Source organism: Mustela lutreola, chromosome 13 (assembly GCF_030435805.1).
Source record: "Mustela lutreola isolate mMusLut2 chromosome 13, mMusLut2.pri, whole genome shotgun sequence".
NCBI classification, from domain to species: domain Eukaryota; kingdom Metazoa; phylum Chordata; class Mammalia; order Carnivora; family Mustelidae; genus Mustela; species Mustela lutreola.
In genome coordinates, this window is record NC_081302.1 from 76386673 (window position 1) to 76408072 (window position 21400).

The 21400-nt window shown below is 42.3% G+C and overlaps 1 protein-coding gene and 1 long non-coding RNA gene across 2 annotated transcripts in view; both read left to right on the forward strand.

Annotated features, from left to right (window-relative positions):
- LOC131813759 (uncharacterized) overlaps positions 1-21400 on the forward strand; it is a 125026-nt gene that overhangs the window by 44559 nt on the left and 59067 nt on the right. The window lies entirely within an intron of this gene.
- Positions 1531-3529, forward strand: LOC131813754 (glucose-6-phosphate isomerase-like). The gene is given in 2 exon segments (XM_059144219.1): positions 1531-1785; positions 1787-3529. Coding segments are annotated over 2 exon segments (1674 nt in total). The 5' UTR covers positions 1531-1567; the 3' UTR covers positions 3243-3529.

Sequence of the window (21400 nt, forward strand, 5' to 3'; positions counted from 1 at the left end):
CCTACAGTCATTTCTCTCAGCACTTTCAAAGGTATTACCTCATTACCTTCTAGCATGTACTGTTCCGATAAGAAGTCTGTTGTAATTCCTTGGTAGATAATGTATCTTTTTTCCTATCGCGGCTTTTATAGTTGTCTTTTCATCCTTAATGTTGTTTCACTGTAATGTTTCTCTGTGTGGAATTTATTGTTCTATTTTTCCTGCTTGGTATGCAACATGCACGAGAACATATTTCCTCAACTCTGAAAACTTACCCACTTTATTTCTTCAAGTGTTTCTTCTTTGTCGTGCCCTTTATTCTTTTATTTTGGAACCACTCTGAGACATTTCTTTGAATCTCTCAATCTTATCTCAAGGCCTCTTTAGTTCTCATTATTTTTTGTATTGCCTTTCAGTACTGCATTCTGAATTAATTTCTCACTACTCTGTTTTCAGTTCACTGACTTTATCTTTGACTCTGTTGGGTCTAGAGTTTAATCCCATCTGTTGCAAATTTTATTTTAATGCTTGTTTTTTTATTTTTAAGATTTCTAATGTTCCTACTAAAAACAGGCCTACTTTGGTTTTATTTCTACTAGTTTTTGTTTTGTATTTTTTTCATTTTCAATTGAAGTTCCCACTTTAAAAATCCTACACATATTTACATATGTTTTTGTCAGACTACTGTTCTGTAGTATTAATTTTATATGGAAAGGTTTCAAATCTTGACTTTGTTGGATGCTTTTCTTTTTTTTTTTTGTAACAAGTTTTTTTTAGGTATTGATTGCCCATTTGTTTATTTTGATTGATAAAAACAAAACTACTAAGAAAATGAAAGTTGTAGGAGAATGGCATTGTTGAAAAAGGAAGACATTTTACTTTTATTTTATTATTTTTATTTGTTTATTTTTAAAAAGATTTTATTTCTTTCTTTGATGGAGAGAGAGCTTGCACAAGTGGGGGTGGGGAGTAGTAGGCAGAGGGAGAGGGAAAAGCACACTCCCTTCGAGCCAGGAGCCCTATGTGGGCTTTATTTTTTTTAAGATTTTACTTATTTGAGAGAGAGAGAGAGAGAGTGAGCACAAGCGGAGGGAGGGGCAGAGGTAGAAGCAGGCTCCCCACTGAGCAGGGAACCCTACACAGCACTTAACCCTAGGTCCTGGGATCATGACCTGAACTGAAGGCAGGTGCTTAACTGACAGAGCCACTCAGGCTCCCCTATTTTATTTTATTTTTTTAAGGATTTTATTTTTAAGCAATCTCTACACCCAGCCTGGGGCTCAAACTCACAACCCTGAGATCAAGAGTCGCATGTTCCACTGACTGAACCAGCCAGGTGCCCTGAAAAAGGAGGAAACTTTAAAAGAATCAGTTGGTTTTAAGCTCCCAAATTTATTTGAAGTTCTAATATGCAGTGGCTTAATTTGGAAAAAAAAATGCATCGTGCCTATGAATATTCAGATGTAGTGATGTGCCACAAATGACTAGAAGATGGAAAGGAGGACTGGTGCAGTGCATTAAATAATAGGAAATAGCCCCTCTTCCTCCTCCGAGCTCGTCAAAGCCAGTGCATCCCACTGCTGTCGTCATGGCCGTGCTCATCCAGAATCCGCAGTTCCAGAAGCTGCAGAAATGGTACCGCGAGCACGGCTCTGACCTCAACTTGCGCTGTCTTTTCAAAGGGTACAAGGAACGCTTCAGCCACTTCAGCTTGAACCTGAACACCAGCCATGGGCATATTCTGGTGGATTACTCAAAAAACCTTGTGACTGACACTGTGATGCAGATGCTGGTGGACCTGGCCAAGTAGGGGCGTGGAGGCTGCCCGGGATCGCATGTTCAGTGGCGAGAAGATCAACTTCACAGAGGAACGGGCAGTGCTGCACGTGGCCTTGCGAAACTGGTCAAACACACCCATTCTGGTGGATGGCAAGGATGTGATGCCAGAGGTCAACAGGGTCCTGGAGAAGATGAAGTCTTTCTGTCAGCGCGTCCGCAGTGGCGAATGGAAGGGGTACTCGGGCAAGCCCATCACGGACGTCATTAACATCGGCATTGGCGGCTCTGACCTGGGACCCCTCATGGTGACCGAAGCCCTTAAGCCGTACTCTTCAGGAGGTCCCCGGGTTTGGTTTGTCTCCAACATCGACGGGACCCACATTGCCAAAACTCTGGCCACCCTGAATCCTGAGTCGTCCCTGTTCATCATTGCCTCCAAGACCTTTACCACCCAGGAGACCATTACGAATGCAGAGATGGCAAAGGAGTGGTTTCTCCTGTCGGCCAAGGACCCTTCTGCAGTTGCAAAGCACTTTGTTGCCCTGTCTACCAACACGTCCAAAGTGAAGGAGTTTGGGATTGACCCTCAAAATATGTTCGAGTTCTGGGATTGGGTAGGAGGACGCTACTCGCTGTGGTCAGCCATTGGACTCTCCATCGCACTGCATGTGGGATTTGACAACTTTGAGCAGCTGCTCTCAGGGGCTCACTGGATGGACCAGCACTTCCGTATGATGCCCCTGGAGAAGAACGCGCGTGTCATCCTGGCCATGCTGGGCATCTGGTACATCAACTGCTTTGGGTGCGAGACGCAGGCCATGCTGCCCTACGACCAGTATCTGCACCGCTTTGCGGCCTATTTCCAGCAGGGCGACATGGAGTCCAACGGGAAGTATATCACCAAGTCTGGCACTCGCGTGGACCACCAAACAGGCCCCATTTTGTGCGGGGAGCCAGGGACCAATGGCCAGCATGCCTTCTACCAGCTCATCCACCAAGGCACCAAGATGATATCTTGTGACTTCCTCATCCCAGTCCAGACCCAGCACCCGATAAGGAAGGGTTTGCACCACAAGATCCTCCTGGCCAACTTTTTGGCCCAGACGGAGGCCCTGATGAAGGGGAAGTCGACAGAGGAGGCCCGGAAGGAGCTGCAGGCTGCAGGGACGAGTCCAGAGGCCTTGGAGAAGCTGTTGCCACACAAGGTCTTTGAAGGAATTCGCCCAACCAACTCCATTGTATTCACCAAGCTCACGCCATTCATTCTGGGAGCCTTGATTGCCATGCATGAGCTCAAGATCTTCGTTCAGGGTATCATCTGGGACATCAACAGCTTTGACCAGTGGGGGGTGGAGCTAGGAAAGCAGCTGGCCAAGAAAATCAAGCCCGAGCTTGACGGGAGTAGCCCAGTGACCTCTCATGACTCTTCCACCAATGGGCTAATCAACTTCATCAAGCAGGAGCGAGAGGCCAGAAGCCAATAAACTCATGCCCGGCTGTAGTCCCTGTTGTGACTGGTCCTTCTTGTCCCTCCTCACCAGAGATGCACTGCACGGTCCTGCCCAGAGCAGCCTCTGGTCGCGGGCTTGGCGCACAAGCCCTCTGGGGGAAGCTGGTCTGGAATTGCCACCCCGCCCTTCCATGTCCACGCGCCCTCCGTTTTACCATCGGCTCAAGTGTTTCAGTGCAGCTGACTTTTCTGACCACGTTCACTTTGTTCATGTACCAGATAGAAAAATAAAGATGCCAGAAAGGAAAAAAAAAATAATAATAGGGAATATTATGCTACAGGAATTACAACATCTGAACTCAACTGTTGTTTTTCTAGTTATAAACACATTATTGTTTCTTGGGTTAGGAGAAAATTCAAAAGTTTTTTCTTCTGTAGACACCTTCGGGGTGCTGCAGGAACTCAATATTTTGATGTTCGCCTTCCACTTCTAACATCGGAGAACCATTTTGCCCTTCCACCGTCAAAGAAATGTAAGGGTTGTTTTCCTCATGCGTGGCTTGGCATCTTCTCTCATTCCATCTTTGTTTATTTTTTAATCTTTCTCAAAGTTATAACATACATAAGAATCAGCCACTTCTCTAGTTTCATTGAAAAACAGGAGCTCCCAGTCCTTCCTTTCTTCTTCTTTTCCACAGAGGCAACCATTTTCACTTCCTAGCTAGTTATTTTGGTATTTACATCTATGTCTGTAAATACTATAATGGAATGGTTACTTCTTGGTTATCTTTTCAGCATGGGCATTTTCTATTGGTTCTCCACCATGATCAATAATAATGGCAATCACTCCTAACACTTAGTATTTGCCAGGCAGTTCTCTAGGTACTCCCCATATATTAATTTCTTGAATGGTCATAATCACTCTGGGAAGTGGGTATGATTACTAATGCTGTCTTACAGATGAGGAGACTAAAGCACAGAAAGATTTAGTAATTTTCCCAAGGTCCTACATGCCAGAAATGACTGAGTTGGAATTCAAAGCCTCATGATCTGGCTCTACAGTTTATGCCCTTAACTACTGTGCTCTGCCAGCGCCGGGAGTAAGGAGTGAGCTTTCTTCTTCTGCTCCGCTATCTGTATTCACCTCTCCACCCCCTCTTCTCCACACACAATTATATTGTAATTTTGCTTAGGTTAATTGTCAGTTTTTACACATGGATTGGAGCCTCACCAGCTGACCTGCAGACTCAGAGCCTAGAGGGGAGTCATCTCTGCTAATCTACAGACATGTGAACAAGAATAAAAATGCATATCGTGGGGCACCTCAGAGGCTCAGTTGGTTAAGTGTCCCACTCTTGGTTTCAGCTCAAGTCATGATCTCAGGGTTGTGAGACTGAGCCCGGTGTCAGACTCCACACCTAGAGCTTAAGATTCTCTCTTCCTTTCCCTGTGCCTCTCCACCCACTGCCCCCCCACCCCAAATGCATATTGTGTATGCAAGAGCCTGTGGTTGTTCATTATGCAGTAAAAGCTGGTTAAGCCAACATGCTGAAATGACTTTATTCTACTTCCATGCTTTATTGATAATTTGAGTATAATTATCTCAGTTGGGAGAAAATTTCAGAATCTGAATGCATTGCTTCATTGTTTCCAATCAGTATTTGAGAAATCCAAAGCCATTCTGATTTCTGATCTTTTTTTTTTAATCTTTTTTTTTTAAGATTTTATTTATTTATCAGAGAGAGAGAGAGGGGGAGAGAGCGAGCACAGGTAGACAGAATGGCAGGCAGAGGCAGAGGGAGAAGCAGGCTCCCCGCCGAGCAAGGAGCCTGATGCGGGACTTGATTCCAGGACGCCGGGATCACGACCCAAGCCGAAGGCAGCTGCTCAACCAACTAGCCACCCAGGCGTCCCTGATTTCTGATCTTTTATGTTTGATGTATTTATTTATCTTCGTGAAATCTTCATCTTGTCCCTACTATTCTGAAAGTTTTCATTACTGTGGTTTGGTATGGGTCTGTCTTCATATGGCATTAGGAAGCATTTTCCATCAAGAAACTCGTGTCCTTTAGTCATGGGAAATTTCCTTGAATTATTTCGTTGCTGAGTATTTCCCCACCATCCCTGCCCACCCCTGAAAGTCCATTATTAAGATATGGTACCTCCTAGATTGGTACTCTTATTAAAAAACTTTTTTTTTTTTTTTTTTTGCTTTATTTCTGTATCTTTGATTTTCTTGGTCTATTTTTTTGGGGGAGGTTTTCCCGATTTTTATTTATTTATTATTTTTTTTATTATTATTATTATTTTTTATTTAGTCAGAGAGAGAGAGCGAGAGTGAGCACAGGCAGACAGAGTGGCAGGCAGAGTCAGAGGGAGAAGCAGGCTCCCCGCGGAGCAAGGAGCCCGATGCGGGACTCGATCCCAGGACGCCGGGATCATGACCTGAGCCGAAGGCAGCTGCTCAACCAACTGAGCCACCCAGGCGTCCCGGTTTTCCCGATTTTTAAATCCATTTATTCTTCTGGGATTTTCATTTTTGCTATTATATTTAGAATTTTTTTTTTTTAAGATTTTACTTTTAAGTAATCTCTGCACCCAACATGGAACTTAAACTAGCAACCCTGAGATCAAGAGCTGTATACTCCACTGACAGACAGCCAGGCACCCCTAGAAAATTTTCAGTAGTTCTTATTGTTCTCTGAATTTTCCATTTGAAATAGCATCCTGTTTTGTGGGTGAAGTATCTTTTCTAGTCTCTTTATGGATATTCCTGTTAACTTTTAAAACCTCTCTCCTTGCACGAACTATTTCCTCTAAGTTGATTTTTACCTGTTTCTTACTTTTTCCTATTTATTTATTTATATTTAAGTATAGTTGACAACAGGAAGTTACATTAGTTTCAGGTGTTCAACACAGTGGTTCAGCAGCTCTATATGGGATGCTCTTCTCACTACAAATGCAATTACCATCTGTCACCATACAATGCTGTTACAATACCACTGACTGTATTTTCTATCCTGTACCTCTCATCCCTCTGACTTATTCATTCCATAAATGGAAGCCTGTATCTCCCACTCTCCTTCATTCATTTTGCCCAACCCCTCTGGCAACCATCAGTTTGTTCTCTATACTTCTGGGTCTATTTCTGCTTTTTGTTTGTTTGTTTCGTTTTTTTAGATTACACAGATAAGAGAAATAATTCGGTGTTTGTCTTTCTCTGACGGACTTATTTCACTTAGCATGCATAATACCCTCTAGGTCTACCTGTGTTGTTGCAAATGGCAAAATCTCATTCTTTTTTATGGCTGAGCAATATTTCATTTTCTATATATACCACCTCTTCCTTATCTGTTCATTTATGAGTGGGCACTGGGGCAGCTTGCTTATCTTGGCTATTGTAAGTAATGCTGCTGTAATCATAGGGGTGTGTATATCTTTTTGAACTACTATTTTCCTTTACTATCCAGTAGTGGAATTACTAGATCATATGATATTTCTATTTTTAATTTTTTTGAGGAGTTTCCATACTATTTTTCACAGTGGCTGTGCCAATTTGTATTCCTGGTTTGTTTCATTTTCTTAGTTTTTGGTCTCCCTCCACTTTGCCTCATGTCTTTAGTTCAAGACAGTCTGTTTTATTCTCTCCAGAGAGTAAACTTCAACTTTTTGACTCGGATGTGGAACAGGTAGCTTAATAGCTTTGTAGAGTGAAGGAGAGGATTTTAGTACTTGGTTTCTTTTTTTAGCAGACTTTCAAACAATCCACTGTATTGTGCCCCAATCCAGGGGCACCTGGCTGGCTAAGTAGATAGATGTGACTCTCAATCTTGGGGTTGTGTATTCAAGCTCCACATTGGGTGTAGAGCTTATTTTTTTTTTTTAAAGGTTTTGTTTATTTATTAGAGAGAGCACAAGCACAGTGAGGGGCAGAGAGAGAGGGAGAGGGAGAAATTTCAAGCGGACTCTGCACTGAGTGCAGAGCCTGATGTGGGGCTCAGTCTCATGATCCTGAGATCATGACCTGAGCCAAAACCAGGAGTTGGGCACTTAATTGACTGAGCCACCCAAGCGCCCCTGGAGAGCTAAGTTTAAAAACAAACAAACTGTGACTCTTATATTTGTTTTTTTTTTTAAAGATTTTATTTATTTATTTGACAGACAGAGAGGCAGCCAGAGAGAGGAGGGAAGCAGGCTCCCTGTTGAGTAGTGAGCCCAACGCGGGGCTCGATCCCAGGACAGGTCTTCACAGACAGACCTATCTTCCCCTCCGTCCTTGGACTGTACAAGCAGAAACTGCACTGCCTTCCACCCAAGGCTCTGTCCATCTGACCTGGTCATGCCAGACCTCTCTGAGGATGACTCTTACATCTTCACACTCTTTCTCTCCATTGGCTCCACTCTCCCATCCTAGAAGAAACTTCTCTGAAGTTAGCTTGCCCCCCACATCACTATGTCGTATTTTTTCCTTTCCTTCCCTGCTAAATTTCTCAAGTTGCTTCAGTATCTTCACCATTCATCAATTTCTACTCTTGTGTAATCTGGTTTAAACTGGTCCCGTTTGCTCCAGTTACTCCTGCCACGTGGGAAGTACCTCAAACAGAGTAGCTTAAAACAACCATCATTTTATTTTGTTCACAATTTTGTGAGTCAGCAATTTGAGGAGGGCTTAGCTGTGCAGTTCTTCTTTGGGTCTTTCACAGTTGCAAGAGGGTGTTGGCTGGGGATGAAGGCTTGGTTGGGCAGGCATCCAGAATGGCTCACTCACATGGCCGGCAGTTGCTGCTGACTGTTGTCTGAAAGCTCAGCTGGGTCTGTCTATTGGAACACGTCCACATGGTCTCTCCAGCATGGCAGGCAGGCTCAGGATAATCATGGTAGCCAGCTTCCCCCAGAGAAAGTGTTGGCCGGAGGTCCAGGAAGATGCTACATGGTCTTTCCCTGCAGCACCAGAAGTCACACAGCGTTTACTTATACTGTTCTGTACTGACTGAACCATCATCATCCTACCCAGATCCATGGGGAGGGGACATAGACTCCATTTCTCAATGAGAGGAGTGTCAAAGAATTTTGGGACTATGTTTTAAAACGGCCACAGTTCACCTTTTGGTCGTAGATTATTTGCATTTTTCCTACATGCAGAATACTTGTTCTTTCCCATTATAGCATCAGGGTCTGGGTCAGGATCTTGTCATTGAAGTCAGGTCCCCAAGCAGAAGAGGCCTTTTGAATGAGGTTCCTTGAGTATAGTTCCTCTCAATATGAAGATCTGTGATTTGCTTTCCATTCACCTAAACTAAAATGTCAAGTATGGGTTAATTGTATTGACACTACTATCAGAAAAATAAATGGAAGGTTGTGCCTGGGTGGCTCAGACAGTTAGGCATCAGACTCTTGATTTGGCTCAAGTCATGATCTCAGGGTTGTGAGATCAAGCTCTGTGTGTGGTTCCACTCTGAGTGTGGGGCCTTTAGGATTCCTTCTCTTCTTCTGCCCCTCTGCCCTGCTCACACTCTCTTGCTCTTTCTCTCTCTCTCAAAACAAAAAAACAAAAAACAAAAGAAAATGTGAGGCACACATTAGTCACTGGGATGTAGCCATTCTGAAATACATCTGGATACATGTTTTTAGTCCCCTATTTAGAGCTGAGTCCTATTTTCTGGAAGTTATTGCTGTGGCTTTGGCTGGCTCTTTGGATTCCTAGTTCACTGCTCAAAGTCATTATTCCTTTTTCCTTTAAAAAGTGGCCCATGTTTGGGACACCTGGGTGAATTAGTTGGTTAAATGTCTGGCTCTTGATTTCAGCTCAGGTCATGATCTTAGGGCTGTGAGATCAAGCCCTGTGTTGGGTTCCGTGCTGGGTGTGGAGCCTGCCTGAAATTCTCTCTCTTTCTACCCCTCCCCTCATTTCCCTCTCTAAAAATAAAATAACTGAAAAGTTGGTGGATGGGATGCCTAAAAGCCTCTTTTATTTTTTTAAAATTTAAATTCAGTTAATTAACATATAATCTATTATTAGTTTCAGAGATAGAGGACAGTGATTCATCAATTGTATATAATACCTAGTGCTCATTGTATCACGTGCTCTCCTAATGTCCATCACCCAGTTATTTCATTCCTACACCCCCTACCTTCTAGTAACCCTCAGTTTGAGGGATAAAGAGTCTCTTATGGTTTGTCTCCCTCTCTGTCTTGTTTTATTTTTTCCTCTCTTCCCCTATGATCCTCTGTTTTGTTTCTTAAATTCCACATATGAGTGGAGCATATGGTAACTGTCTTTCTCTGACTTATCTCACTTATCATAATACCCTCTAGTTCCATCTTCATTCATTCATTGGAAATGGCAAGATTTTGGTGGTTGAGTGGAATTCCACTGTATATATATATGTACCAACTCTTCTTTACCCATCATCTGTCAGTGGACATCTGGGCTCTTTCCATCGTTTAGCTCTTGTGGATAATGCTGCTATAAACACTGACATGCACGTGCCCCCTCAGATCATGATATTTATGCCTTTGATGTAAGTCCCTAGTAGTGCAATTGCTGGGTCATAGGGCAGCTCTATTTTCAACTTTTTGAGGAATCTCCATACTGTTTTCCAGAATGGCTACACCAGCTTGCATTCCTACCAACAGTGTAGGAGGTTCCTTTTTCTCTGCATCATTGCCAACATCTGTCATTTCCTGAGTGATTAATTTTAGCCATTCTGACTGGTGTGAGGTTGTGCCTCATTGTGGAAAAAGCCTCTCTTCATTTTGTACTGTCTCTGTCCCTTCAAGTCAAAGCTGATACAATTCCTTTGTATCAATTCATAATCCACTGCATTAGACAAAAGACATGTCCTCAAATCTCTTCAAGATAAGTCCTCTCTACCTTGGGCTATCTGTAAGTTTTCTGAGTGAGATAGTGCCTTTATGGTTCCTACAATCTCTATTTTTTAGAAAATACAGCCTACAGGCAAAACCTTACAATCCTTAATAGATTGTATGTCTTAAAGGGTCAGTGAAAGCACCACTTAAAAACTTCCTGAGGTCTCAACAAAGCATGTTGTAGTCACACACTTGGCCTCATTTTTACCCGAAGATGTTTTCCCATCAGTGTCCTGGGCTTAATATTTTCTGTGATGTCCTTTCCTACTTTGAGAATTTTCTGGTAAGAGATATAGAGATTAGAACTAGTTTTATTTTTGAACCAGAAAGTTCTAGTTCTTTTATATTTTCTGTAAATTCTGCTTGAAATGGAATAGTACCTTTTTTCCTTTTAGATAATTTTCTCTGTCTAGACCTTATGATACCCAGGTTTTTTATTTTTTTTTTTTAATATTCTGCTTGGAAACTTCCTTAGCCAGATTAATCAGCTCATCAAATATGTTTTTGATTTTCCACATTAGTACAGGTGAAAGTTTGCTAAACCATTGGCCATTTTATTACAAGAGTCTGCTTTCCTTTTGTTTCCAATAACATTTCCCTCATTTTCCTTTAAGCCATCACTGACAGCCTCCTTAAGGTACATCTCACTTTCACTAGGTCTCCTCAGAGCCTTTACACGTCACATGGTTCCAGTCCCAAAGCCAGTACCACCTGCCTAAAGTACTTCACTTCCGGTGCCAAAATCTGTTCATCATTTTTGCTGTGTAACAAATTACCCTCCAAACCTAGCAACCTAAAACACCAACCATTTAACTCTGCACATGATTTTGTGGAATGAGAGTTGGGGAAGGGCTGGATGGCAGCTCCTGCTTGGGGTCTCTAATGTAGCTGCCATCTGATACCTGCTGGGGCTACCACCATCCAAAGGCTTTGACAGGGCGGATGTCCACAGTGACTGACTCAGGTGACTGCTGGGAGATGCTGGCTGGCTGTCAGGTGGAGGTCCACCTTACCTGTCACCTGGGGCACGCACTCATGGCTCCCAGCACAGCAGCCTCAGCATGGTTGAATTTCCACATGGGGTCTGGTTTCACCCAAAGTGAGCACCCCAAGGAGACCAGCTTCAATTGCACAGCATTTTCCAACCTACTTTCAGAAGCCATGTAGTATCTCTTCTGCTATATATACTCTATTCATCAGAGCAGTCATAAGCCAGCCCAGGTTCAAGGGGAAGGGGCATAGATACACCTGTCATGGGAAACATGCAAAAAAAATGGGAGGGGGCATGTTTGAAAAATTGCCGCACCATCCTACTGAGACTTTGTTCAAACGTTAGCAATAACTTTCTCATCAATGAGTGCGGCAACTTCTTCATAGTCCTCATCCCACTCAACTAGGGCACTTGCAACTTACTTGAAATTTACTTCTCTTTCTTGGGCTATTTCCACAGTTACCTTCTCACTGTTCCCATAACTCCTTTGAATTTCACCCCTTCCCCCAAAGATTATCTCTTTTCTCTTGCCCCTTAGATGCAGGCCCTATCCTAAGCTGGCATCTCCTGCCACTCAGGTAGCTCCCTTGAGCTCTGGAGGTGTATTTTTGTCTGCTCAGTACTCCTTTCTTTGAGGAGAGATAGCCCTTTCCATTGTAGTGATGAACAGTTGTAGTCTTTGTTAGAAACAGAATTCCATTCACACAGATCGATGGAGGAGATTTTAAAGAAGGGAGAGGTGTTGGCAGGGCTGAGAGAACCAACAGCAAGAAGCCGGTCTCATCCCTCAGTCTGAAGGAGAAAGAGGAAACAATGTTATGTTATGACCAGTACCCAGCGAGAGCTCCAGTTTTATAAAATCAGTGCTCAGCAATAGCTGTAGAGAGAGAGATCTGCTTACATTTTGCAACCTGAAGCAAGCAAGGGAGCAGGGAAGAAATACTCTCACCTTTCTCTGCAGCTCTATGGGTGCCTCCCAGTGCCTCCTGCTGACCACGCCCACCTGGAAGCCAGCTGGCAAGGGCATCTGGGTGATGCAGTCATCACAGTCAGCAACTGCTGCCCTGAACAGGACAGGCGAGGATGGAGACCTGATCTAGGAGATGGTAAATGGACAGTAACTACCAGCACATTTGACTTGGGTTTGGCCAAGGAGAGTTCTCTATCCTCTTTGCCTTATGGTTGGTTAAGTGTTGGGCATGTGATCTAAACTCAGCTAAATAGAATCATACCTGTGTCTTTTCCTCATGTTGTCAGGTTCTCTGGGACAGGGACTCTGAGGACCTTGGAAGCCTGGAGCTGTCAGGAAACAACTTGTTGACAGATGGCTGGAATCCATATGTGAATCAAGACAAACAGAAGCAAGTTGAGCTGAAAGGGGGGTGGTAAAGAGAAACAAAAGTATTTTAGGAAGAGAACACAGCATTCTCTTTCTGGGCATGTATTGAACTTATTACTTGCTCAGTCAAGGAGAACTGTGTTGCACCGTTTTTCAGAACCAAGCAAGCACTGTTCTTGTTGACAGTTGTGAGAAGCTTGGATTTTTGGGCTGCACTGACTTGTAAGTGAATTGTTGCTAATTTTCAGAAGTGGGGTGTGGTGCTGAAGTGAGGCTCTCACTGAAGGGTAGAGATGGCTTTAGAGCTTTTTGTGGGGTCCCGTGTTCATGACTTGGAACTACGGTTAAATAAAACATCCTTTTTTCTTTTTTGAACTTACAGAATCAGAATTTTTCCCCCTTAGAATGCAGAGGATGTTTTTTAATTCAGCCACACTTGTGCCTTGGATTTCCCTGTAGTGTATTCTAATAGATTTCTCTTCCCCTTTTATTTTTAAAAGCTGGTTGAGTAGGTTTCTGTTTCTTTCAACCTGAAGACCAGTCTATCACCCATTCTCATGGCTTTCTATATCCCTTCTGAAATGATGACCCCAAATTTATATTTTTTTAAAAAATTTATTTTTTTATTTGGGAGAGAGTGAGTGAGGGGCTGGTAGGGGCAAAGGGAGAGGGCGAGAGAAACTTAAGCAGACTCCACACCAAGTGCAGAGCCCAACGTGGGGCTCCATTTCATGTCTAAGATCATGACCTGAGCCGAAACTAAGAATCGGATGCTTAACTGATTGCATCACCCAGACTCCTCTTCAAATCTACATTTTTAAAATTTAAATTCAATTAATTAACATATAGTATATTATTAGTTTCAGAGGTAGAGTTCAGTGATTCCTTAGTCTTGTATAATACCCAGTGCTCATCACATCATGTGCCCTCCTAAATGCCCATTACCCAGCTATCCCATCCCCTACACCCTCTCCTCCAGCAACCCTCAGTTTGTTTCCTATAGTTATAGGAACCCTCAGTTTGTTTCCTATAGTTATGGTTTGTCTTCCTTTCTGATTTTGTCTTGTTTTATTTTTCCCTCCCTTCCTCTATGTTCCTCTGTTTTGTTTCTTTTTTTTTTTTTTTTTTAGGATTTTATTTATTTATTTGACAGACAGAGATCACAAGTAGGCAGAGAGGCAGGTAGAGAGAGAGGAGGAAGCAGGCTCCCTGCCAAGCAGAGAGCCCGATGCGGAACTCGATCCCAGGACCCTGAGATCATGACCTGAGTCGAAGGCAGAGGCTTAACCCACTGAGCCACCCGGGAGCCCCTTTGTTTTGTTTCTTAAATTTTACATATGAGTGAAATCATATAATTGTCTTTCTCTGATTGACTTGTTTCATCTAGCATAATACCCTCTAGCATTGCAAATGGCAAGATTTCATTTTTTTGATGGCTGGGTATTGTTCCGTTGTATATTTCAAGTCTACATTTTAAATACGACCTTGTCTCTTGAGCTCTCTTGATGTGTCTTCAGTTTCCCGCTCTAAACATCTCTATTTGGTTATTTCTTGCATTTCCAGCTGGACAGTCCAAGTTTGAATTTATTTTCCTTCCCCCAAACCTTCCCTTTCCTTCTAGAGTCTGTATTTTAGCTAATCCAGTTATCCAGACAGTGATCTCAGAGTTGTTGTTGACTTCTACCTCTCCCTTTCCTCCTGCCTACCTCTATCCCACCGGTCGTTAAATCCTATTGATATTGTGTGACTTTTCTCCCTTTGAAACTCGTTAAATCCTTTTGATATTGTGTGACTTTTCTCACTTTGAAACTTTATAGTGGATAGATAATATACTCACACTGTTGAAACTCTAAAGTATAAAGCTTGATAGTTTTCTTTCTGTCCTGTTCCTTGTGCATGTAGGTCCCCTTCTAGGAGATAGCCAATGCTATCAGTTTCTTGTAGTCTTTGAGAGATAATATGAATACACGTATAAACATTCTTTTCCTCCTTTTCGCATGACCAGTACTATACACATTATATTGTGTATCTTGGTCTTTGCACTTAGCAATACATTGTGGAGATCATTCCTTATAAGTAACTTGAGAAAAATGACTGTGTAGTATTCCGTGGTATGGATGCACTTAACATTTACTAACAAATCCCCCATGACAGGGGATTCTATCGGTTTCTCTCTGGTGGGCGGAGTTGTGCTGAATCTGACTCATGGTAATGATATTGCCTGTGGTTACTCAGCTAACAAGAGGGAAGAACCCAGTGTCACCAACACTCCAAAAGAACATTGAGGGGTCGATCCACAGCAGTTGGGTTCAAAAGCTGGGGTCCTGGACTGAGGGACCTTTCCTAGACAGGGCCTGGACATTTTGAGGCAAAAATCATTTTGTAGGGCGCCTGGGTGGCTCAGTTGGTTGGACGACTGCCTTCAGCTCAGGTCATGATCCTGGAGTCCCAGGATCGAGTCCCACATCAGGCTCCCAGCTCCATGGGGAGTCTGCTTCTCTCTCTGACCTTCTCCTCGCTCATGTGCTCTCTCTCACTGTCTCTCTCTCAAGTAAATAAATAAAATCTTAAGAAAAAAAAATGTTTAAAAAAAAATCATTTTGTAATAAGATTTCCCTTGGGTCTCAGACTATCTTCTGAATTAGTGGAAGCCTGTTGGCCTCCTATAATGCTGATAGCCTGGCAGAAATGTGGCAGTTTGAATTTGCATCCCAATGCTATGTTTGAAATGTGTGTAAGTACGTGACTAGCATTAAGCAATGTGTTTTATTTATTTATTTGTTTTTTAAAGCAGTATGCTCAAACTCATGACCTGAGGTCGAGACCTGAGCTGAGATCAAGAATCAGGTGCTTTGGCCGCCTGGGTGGCTCAGTGGGTTAAGCTGCTGCCTTTGGCTCAGGTCATGATCCCAGGGTCCTGGGATGGAGCCCCAAATGGGGCTCTCTGCTCAGCAGGGAGCCTGCTTCCTCCTTTCTCTCTGCCTGCCTCTCTGCCCACTTGTGATCTCTGTCAAATAAATAAATAAAACCAAGAATCAGATGCTTAACCTACTGGGCCACCCAGGTACCCTGAGAAATATGTGCTTTTAAGGACTCAGTTCCTGAATGTCTGGTTGCCCCCACTGTGTTTAAGCTGCTAGGCCCCTGTCTTCTTGACTCTTTCTCATAATGGCCAATCCATACCAACTGAGCCTTTAATCGGGTTGGGGAGGGCTGGCAGCCTCTCCACAGAAAAAACCCAAGGTGGCAGGCATGCCCGGCTCATGTGGGTGCTGATGCTTGTGCTGGCAGGGCCTGCCCCTTCTTAGACCTAACCGGAAAAGGCACATGTCTAAACCGGGAACACCTACCTCTTCTCTGTGGGCGGCAGCTGTGGAGGTCCAGTGGGGAGAAGTAATCACTCCTCACCCCCTTCTTTGGCTTGGATTCCAGTTCTTCACTTTCCAGTTGGGTCTGGGGAAGCACAAGAAGTAGCATTAATGCTTGGTCTGTCCCTATTGTAAAACCTGTTCCATCTAGAAGGGAAAGAAGCTGCTTCGCCCTGCTGTTGGTCTCTGTTGGATTAGTACAGGTGAGCGGTATCTTATTTTTCTTATTTCCTACCATGCATCAAAATTTTGGCATGTCATGTCATGCCAAAGATTTATCTATTTAAAAATATTTTTAAAAATATTTATTTATTAAATAAATATTTATTAATTAGATATATATTTTATTTTTTAAAACAAATTTTTAAATAAAGATTTTTAAAAAGATTTATTTATTTTTAAAATAAGATTTATTTATTTTAGATCTTTCATTATTATTTATTATTTTTTTTATATTTTTAAATTTTTATAGCAATTTTGATATTTATTTATTTATATTAATTAAAAAAATTTTTTATAAACATGTAATGTATTTTTATCCCCAGGGGTACAGGTCTGTGAATCGCCAGGTTTACACATTTCACAGCACTCACCATAGCACATACAAAATGTCCATATCCCCACAACCCTCTCCCTCCCCGCCTCCCCCCAGCAACCCTCAATCTGTTTTTTGAGATTAGGTCTTTTATGGTTTGTCTCCCTCCAAATGCCATCTTCTTTACTTTTTCTTTTCCTACCCCCCAACCCCCCATATTGCATCTTTGCTTATTTATATCAGGGAGATCATTTGATAGTTGTCTTTCTCCGCTTGACTTATTTCACTAAGCATACTACCCTCTAGTTCCATCCACATCGTCGCAAATGGTAAGATTTCATTTCTTTTGATGGCTGCATAGTATTCCATTGTATATATATACCATATCTTCTTTATCCACTCATCTGTTGATGGACATCTAGGTTCTTTCCATACTTTGGCTATTGTGGACATTGCTGCTATAAACATTCGGGTGCACGTGCCCCTTCGGAGCACCACGTTTGTATCTTTAGGGTATATACCCAGTAGAGCAATCACTGGGTCATAGGGTAGCTCTATTTTCAGATTTTTGAGGAACCTCCAAACTGTTTTACAGAGTGGTTGCAACAGCTTGCATTCCCACCAACAGTGTAGGAGGGTTCCCCTTTCTCCGCATCCTCGCCAGCATCTGTCATTTCCTGACTTGTTTTAGCCATTCTGACTGGCGTGAGGTGGTATTTCATTGTGGTTTTGATTTATTTTATTTCCCTGATGCTGAGTGATGTGGAGCATTTTTTCATGTGTCTGTTGGCCATCTGGATGTCTTCTTTGCAGAAATGTCTGTTCTTGTCCTCTGCCTACTTCTTGATTGGGTTATTTGTTCTTTGGGTATTGAGTTTGCTAAGCTCTTTATAGATTTTGGACACTAGCCCTTTATCTGATATGTCATTTGCAAATATCTTCTCCCATTCTGTCAGTTGTCTTTTTGTTTTGTTAACTGTTTCCTTTGCTGTGCAAATGCTTTTGATCTTGATGAAATCCCAGTAGGTTTTTTTGCCCTTGCTTCTGTTGCCTTTGGCTATGTTCCTCGGAAGAAGTAGCTGCGGCTGAGGTCAAAGAGGTTGCTGCCTGTGTTCTCCTCAAGGATTTTGATGGATTCCTTTCTCACATTAAGGTCCTTCATCCATTTTGAGTCCATTTTCGTGTGTGGTGTAAGGAAATGGTCCAATTTCATTTTTCTGCATGCGGCTGTCCAATTTTCCCAGCCCCATTTGTTGAAGAGGCTGTCTTTTTTCCATTGGACATTCCTTCCTGCTTTGTCAAAAATTAGTTGACCATAGAGTTAAGGGTCTATTTCTGCACTCTTTATTCTGTTCCATTGATCTATATGTCTGTTTTTGTGCCAGTACCATACTGTCTTGATGATGATAGCTTTGTAATAGAGCTTGAAGTCTGGAATTGTGATGTCACCAACTTTGGCTTTCTTTTTCAATATTTCTTTGGCTATTCGAGGTCTTTTCTGATTCCATATAAATTTTAGGATTATTTGTTCTATTTCTTTGAAAAAACTGGATGGGATTTTGATAGGGATTGCATTAAATGTGTAGATTGCTTTAGGCAGCATAGACATTTTCACAATATTTGTTCTTCCAATCCATGAGCATGGAACATTTTTCCATTTCTTTGTGTCTTCCTCAATTTCTTTCATGGGTACTTTATAGTTTTCTGAGTATAGATTCTTTGCCTCTTTGGTCAGGTTTATTCCTAGGTATCTTATGGTTTTGGGTGCAATTGTAAATGGGATTGACTCCTTAATTTCTCTTTCTTCTGTCTTGTTGTTGGTGGAAAGAAATGCAACTGATTTCTGTGCATTGACTTTATATCCTGACACTTTACTGAATTCCTGTACAAGTTCTAGCAGTTTTGGAGTGGAGTCTTTTGGGTTTTCCACATATAGTATCATATCATCTGCAAAGACTGATAGTTTGACTTCTTTGCTGATTTGGATGCCTTTAATTTCTTTTTGTTGTCTGATTGCCAAGGCTAGGACTTCTAGTACTATGTTGAATAGTAGTGGTGACAACGGACATCCTTGCCGTGTTCCTGACCTTAGTGGAAAAGGTTTCAGTTTTTCTCCATTGAGAATGATATTTGCAGTGGGTTTTTCATAGATGACTTTGATAATATTGAGGTATGTGCCCTCTGTCCCTACACTTTGAAGTTTTAATCAGGAAGGGATGCTGCACTTTGTCAAATGCTTTTTCAGCGTCTATTTAGAGTATCATATGGTTTTTCTTTCTTTTATTAATGTATTGTATCACACTGATTCATTAGTGGATGTTGAACCAACCTCGCAGCCCTGGAATAAATCCCACTTGGTCGTGGTGAATAATCCTTTTAATGTACTGTTGGATCCTATTGGCTAGTATTTTGGTGAGAATTTTCACATCTGTGTTCATCAAGGATATTGGTCTGTAATTCTCTTTTTTGATGGGATCCTTGTCTGATTTTGGGATCGAAGTGATGCTGGCCTCATAAAATGGGTTTGGAAGTTTTCCTTCCATTTCTATTTTTTGGAACAGTTTCGGGAGAATAGGAATTAGTTCTCCTTTAAATGTTTGGTAGAATTCCCCTGGGAAGCCGTCTGGCCCTGGGCTTTTGTTTGTTTGGAGGTTTTTGACGACTGTTTCAATCTTACTGCTTATGGGTCTGTTCAGGTTTTCTATTTCTTCCTGGTTCAGTTGTGGTAGTTTATATGTCTTTAGAAATGTATCCATTTCTTCCAGATTGTCGAATTTGTTGGCGTAGAGTTGCTCATAATATGATCTTATAACTGTTTATATTTCTTTGGTGTTAGTTGTGATCTCTCCTCTTTCATTCACGATTTTATTTATTTGGGCCCTTTCTCTTTTCTTTTTGATAAGCCTGGCCAGGGGTTTATCAATCTTATTAATTCTTTCAAAGAACCAGCTCCTAGTTTCATTGATCTGTTTTATTTTTTATTTTAGTTTCTATTTCATTGATTTCTGCTCTGATCTTTATGATTTCTCTTCTCCTGCTGGGTTTAGGCTTTCTTTGTTTGTTCTCCAGCTCCTTTAGGTGTAGGGTTAGGTTGTGTACTTGAGACCTTTCTTGTTTCTTGAGAAAGGCTTGTACCGCTATATATTTTATTCTCAGGACTGCCTTTGTTGTGTTCCACAGATTTTGAACCATTGTGTTTTCATTATCATTTGTTTCCATGAATTTTTTCAATTCTTCTTTAATTTCCTGGTTGACCCATTCATTTTTTAGAAGGATGCTGTTTAGTCTCCATGTATTTGGGTTCTTTCCAAATTTCCTCTTGTGATTGATTATTTTTTTATTATTATTTTTAGATTTTTAACAAATTTATTTTTTAAAATAAGATTTATTTATTTATTTTAGATTTTTTATTTTAAAAAGATTTTTAAAAAGATTTTCTAAAAAGATTTAAAAAAATTTTTTAAAGATTTTTGTAAAAAATGATTTACTTATGTATTTAAGAAAGAGAGAGAGAGAGCAATGGGGAGGGACAGAGGGAGAGGAAGAGAGACTCTTAAACAGACTCCATGCTGAGTGCAGAGCCCAATGCAGGGCTCTATCTCACAACTCTGAGATCACGACCTGAGCTGAAACCAAGAGTCAGATGCTTAACCAGCTGAGCCACCCAGGTGCCCCGTGTCAGTTCTCTTGTCTGTAAAATGAGTGGCTGCATCCATTTTCTGGCCTGGCTCCTCATGGCTATAGGAGCTGAGGCTCTCAGAGGCCCTAATCATCAAGGAAACTTCCTCCAGTGTGATTCACCTTCCCAGGTACTTACCATAAGCCAAATGCTGGGCTGGCCCCTGAGGAGTTGCAGGTGGGTAGCAGCACATAGTCTGTGCTCATAGGGAGTATTTTTTGCTCATAGGCAGTGAGAGAGCAGACAGAGGGTCTTGGATATCATCAAATGTGTTCCGCATAGACAGGCACAGGGCCTGGGTGTCAGGGGGTTACTCAGCCCAGCCTGGAGCAGCATTCTGATGGAAGCATCCATCAGAACCAAGAAGAAATTCCATGACTGGGCAAGATGAATACAGGGAAAGGGGTGGAAGGGGAGCTGGGGGTGCACAGGCATAGAGGTACACAACAGAGTGGGAGTGTTCTGTGGGTTGTGGGCTGTGGGCAGCCTGGGAGCCGAAGGCTGGCCCAGGAGTGTCTGTTCCTTCCATGGTGGGCTCCATGGTGGACTCCTCTTCTTGCTGTCAGGAGTCAGGGAAGTGCCACAATTGCATTTGCCTCTGAGATTTTGTACTCTGGTAACAGTGGGAGAGGCAGGGGCAGGAGGATACAGCAGGAGGGACAGGAGTGACCAGGAAGACCACTTAGAGGTGAGGCTATTGTAATGGTCCAGAGGCCTGAACTAGGGAAGAAGGAGGAGAGAAGGTGAGGTCAGATTCGCAAGGCTTAGTGCAGGGCAAGACACCTTCAGTGTCCACTGGGATGTAGCAGGAAGCCTGTCCCCTAAGTGCCACCTCCAGAATGGCCCTGTCACCTACTGTGCAGGGGTCAAGGATGATTAGAATCGAAGGGGCAGCATATGCTGATTCTGGTTGGCTCTTGGCTCTACATTTTTCCTTTTTCCCCAGTGGAGTTCAAGTTTGTTGGTCTTTGTACCAGGGTACAAGGGCCTGTTTACTCAAATGGTGGCCTAGAGCTGATGATGAGCCTTTTGGAGATGGTCTGTTATCATCATCATTATTTATTTTTATTTCTTTACCAGAATTTTAGCCCAAAGGTAGGGGCTTAAGGGCCATAGTGGGGCCTATATTTTCTATTGGGATATTTTCCAACATTTTTATTCGGTTTTCCTCTTGTGTAGATGCTGGCTTTTGATAGAGATCAAGAAACATACTAGCGATAAATGGTTTTTATTTTGGTGGTAATTAAACTTTCTGTGAGACAATTTCCCTTTCTTCCTCTATCCCTCTAATAAGAGTAATGTCAAAATGAGTAACCAACATACCTTCCTCTTAAAGGAACTGCAGTTCAGCAGAGGGAACAGCAGGAACATGGGTGGCATAAGAGAGTAAATAAGAAGAGGGCAACAGAG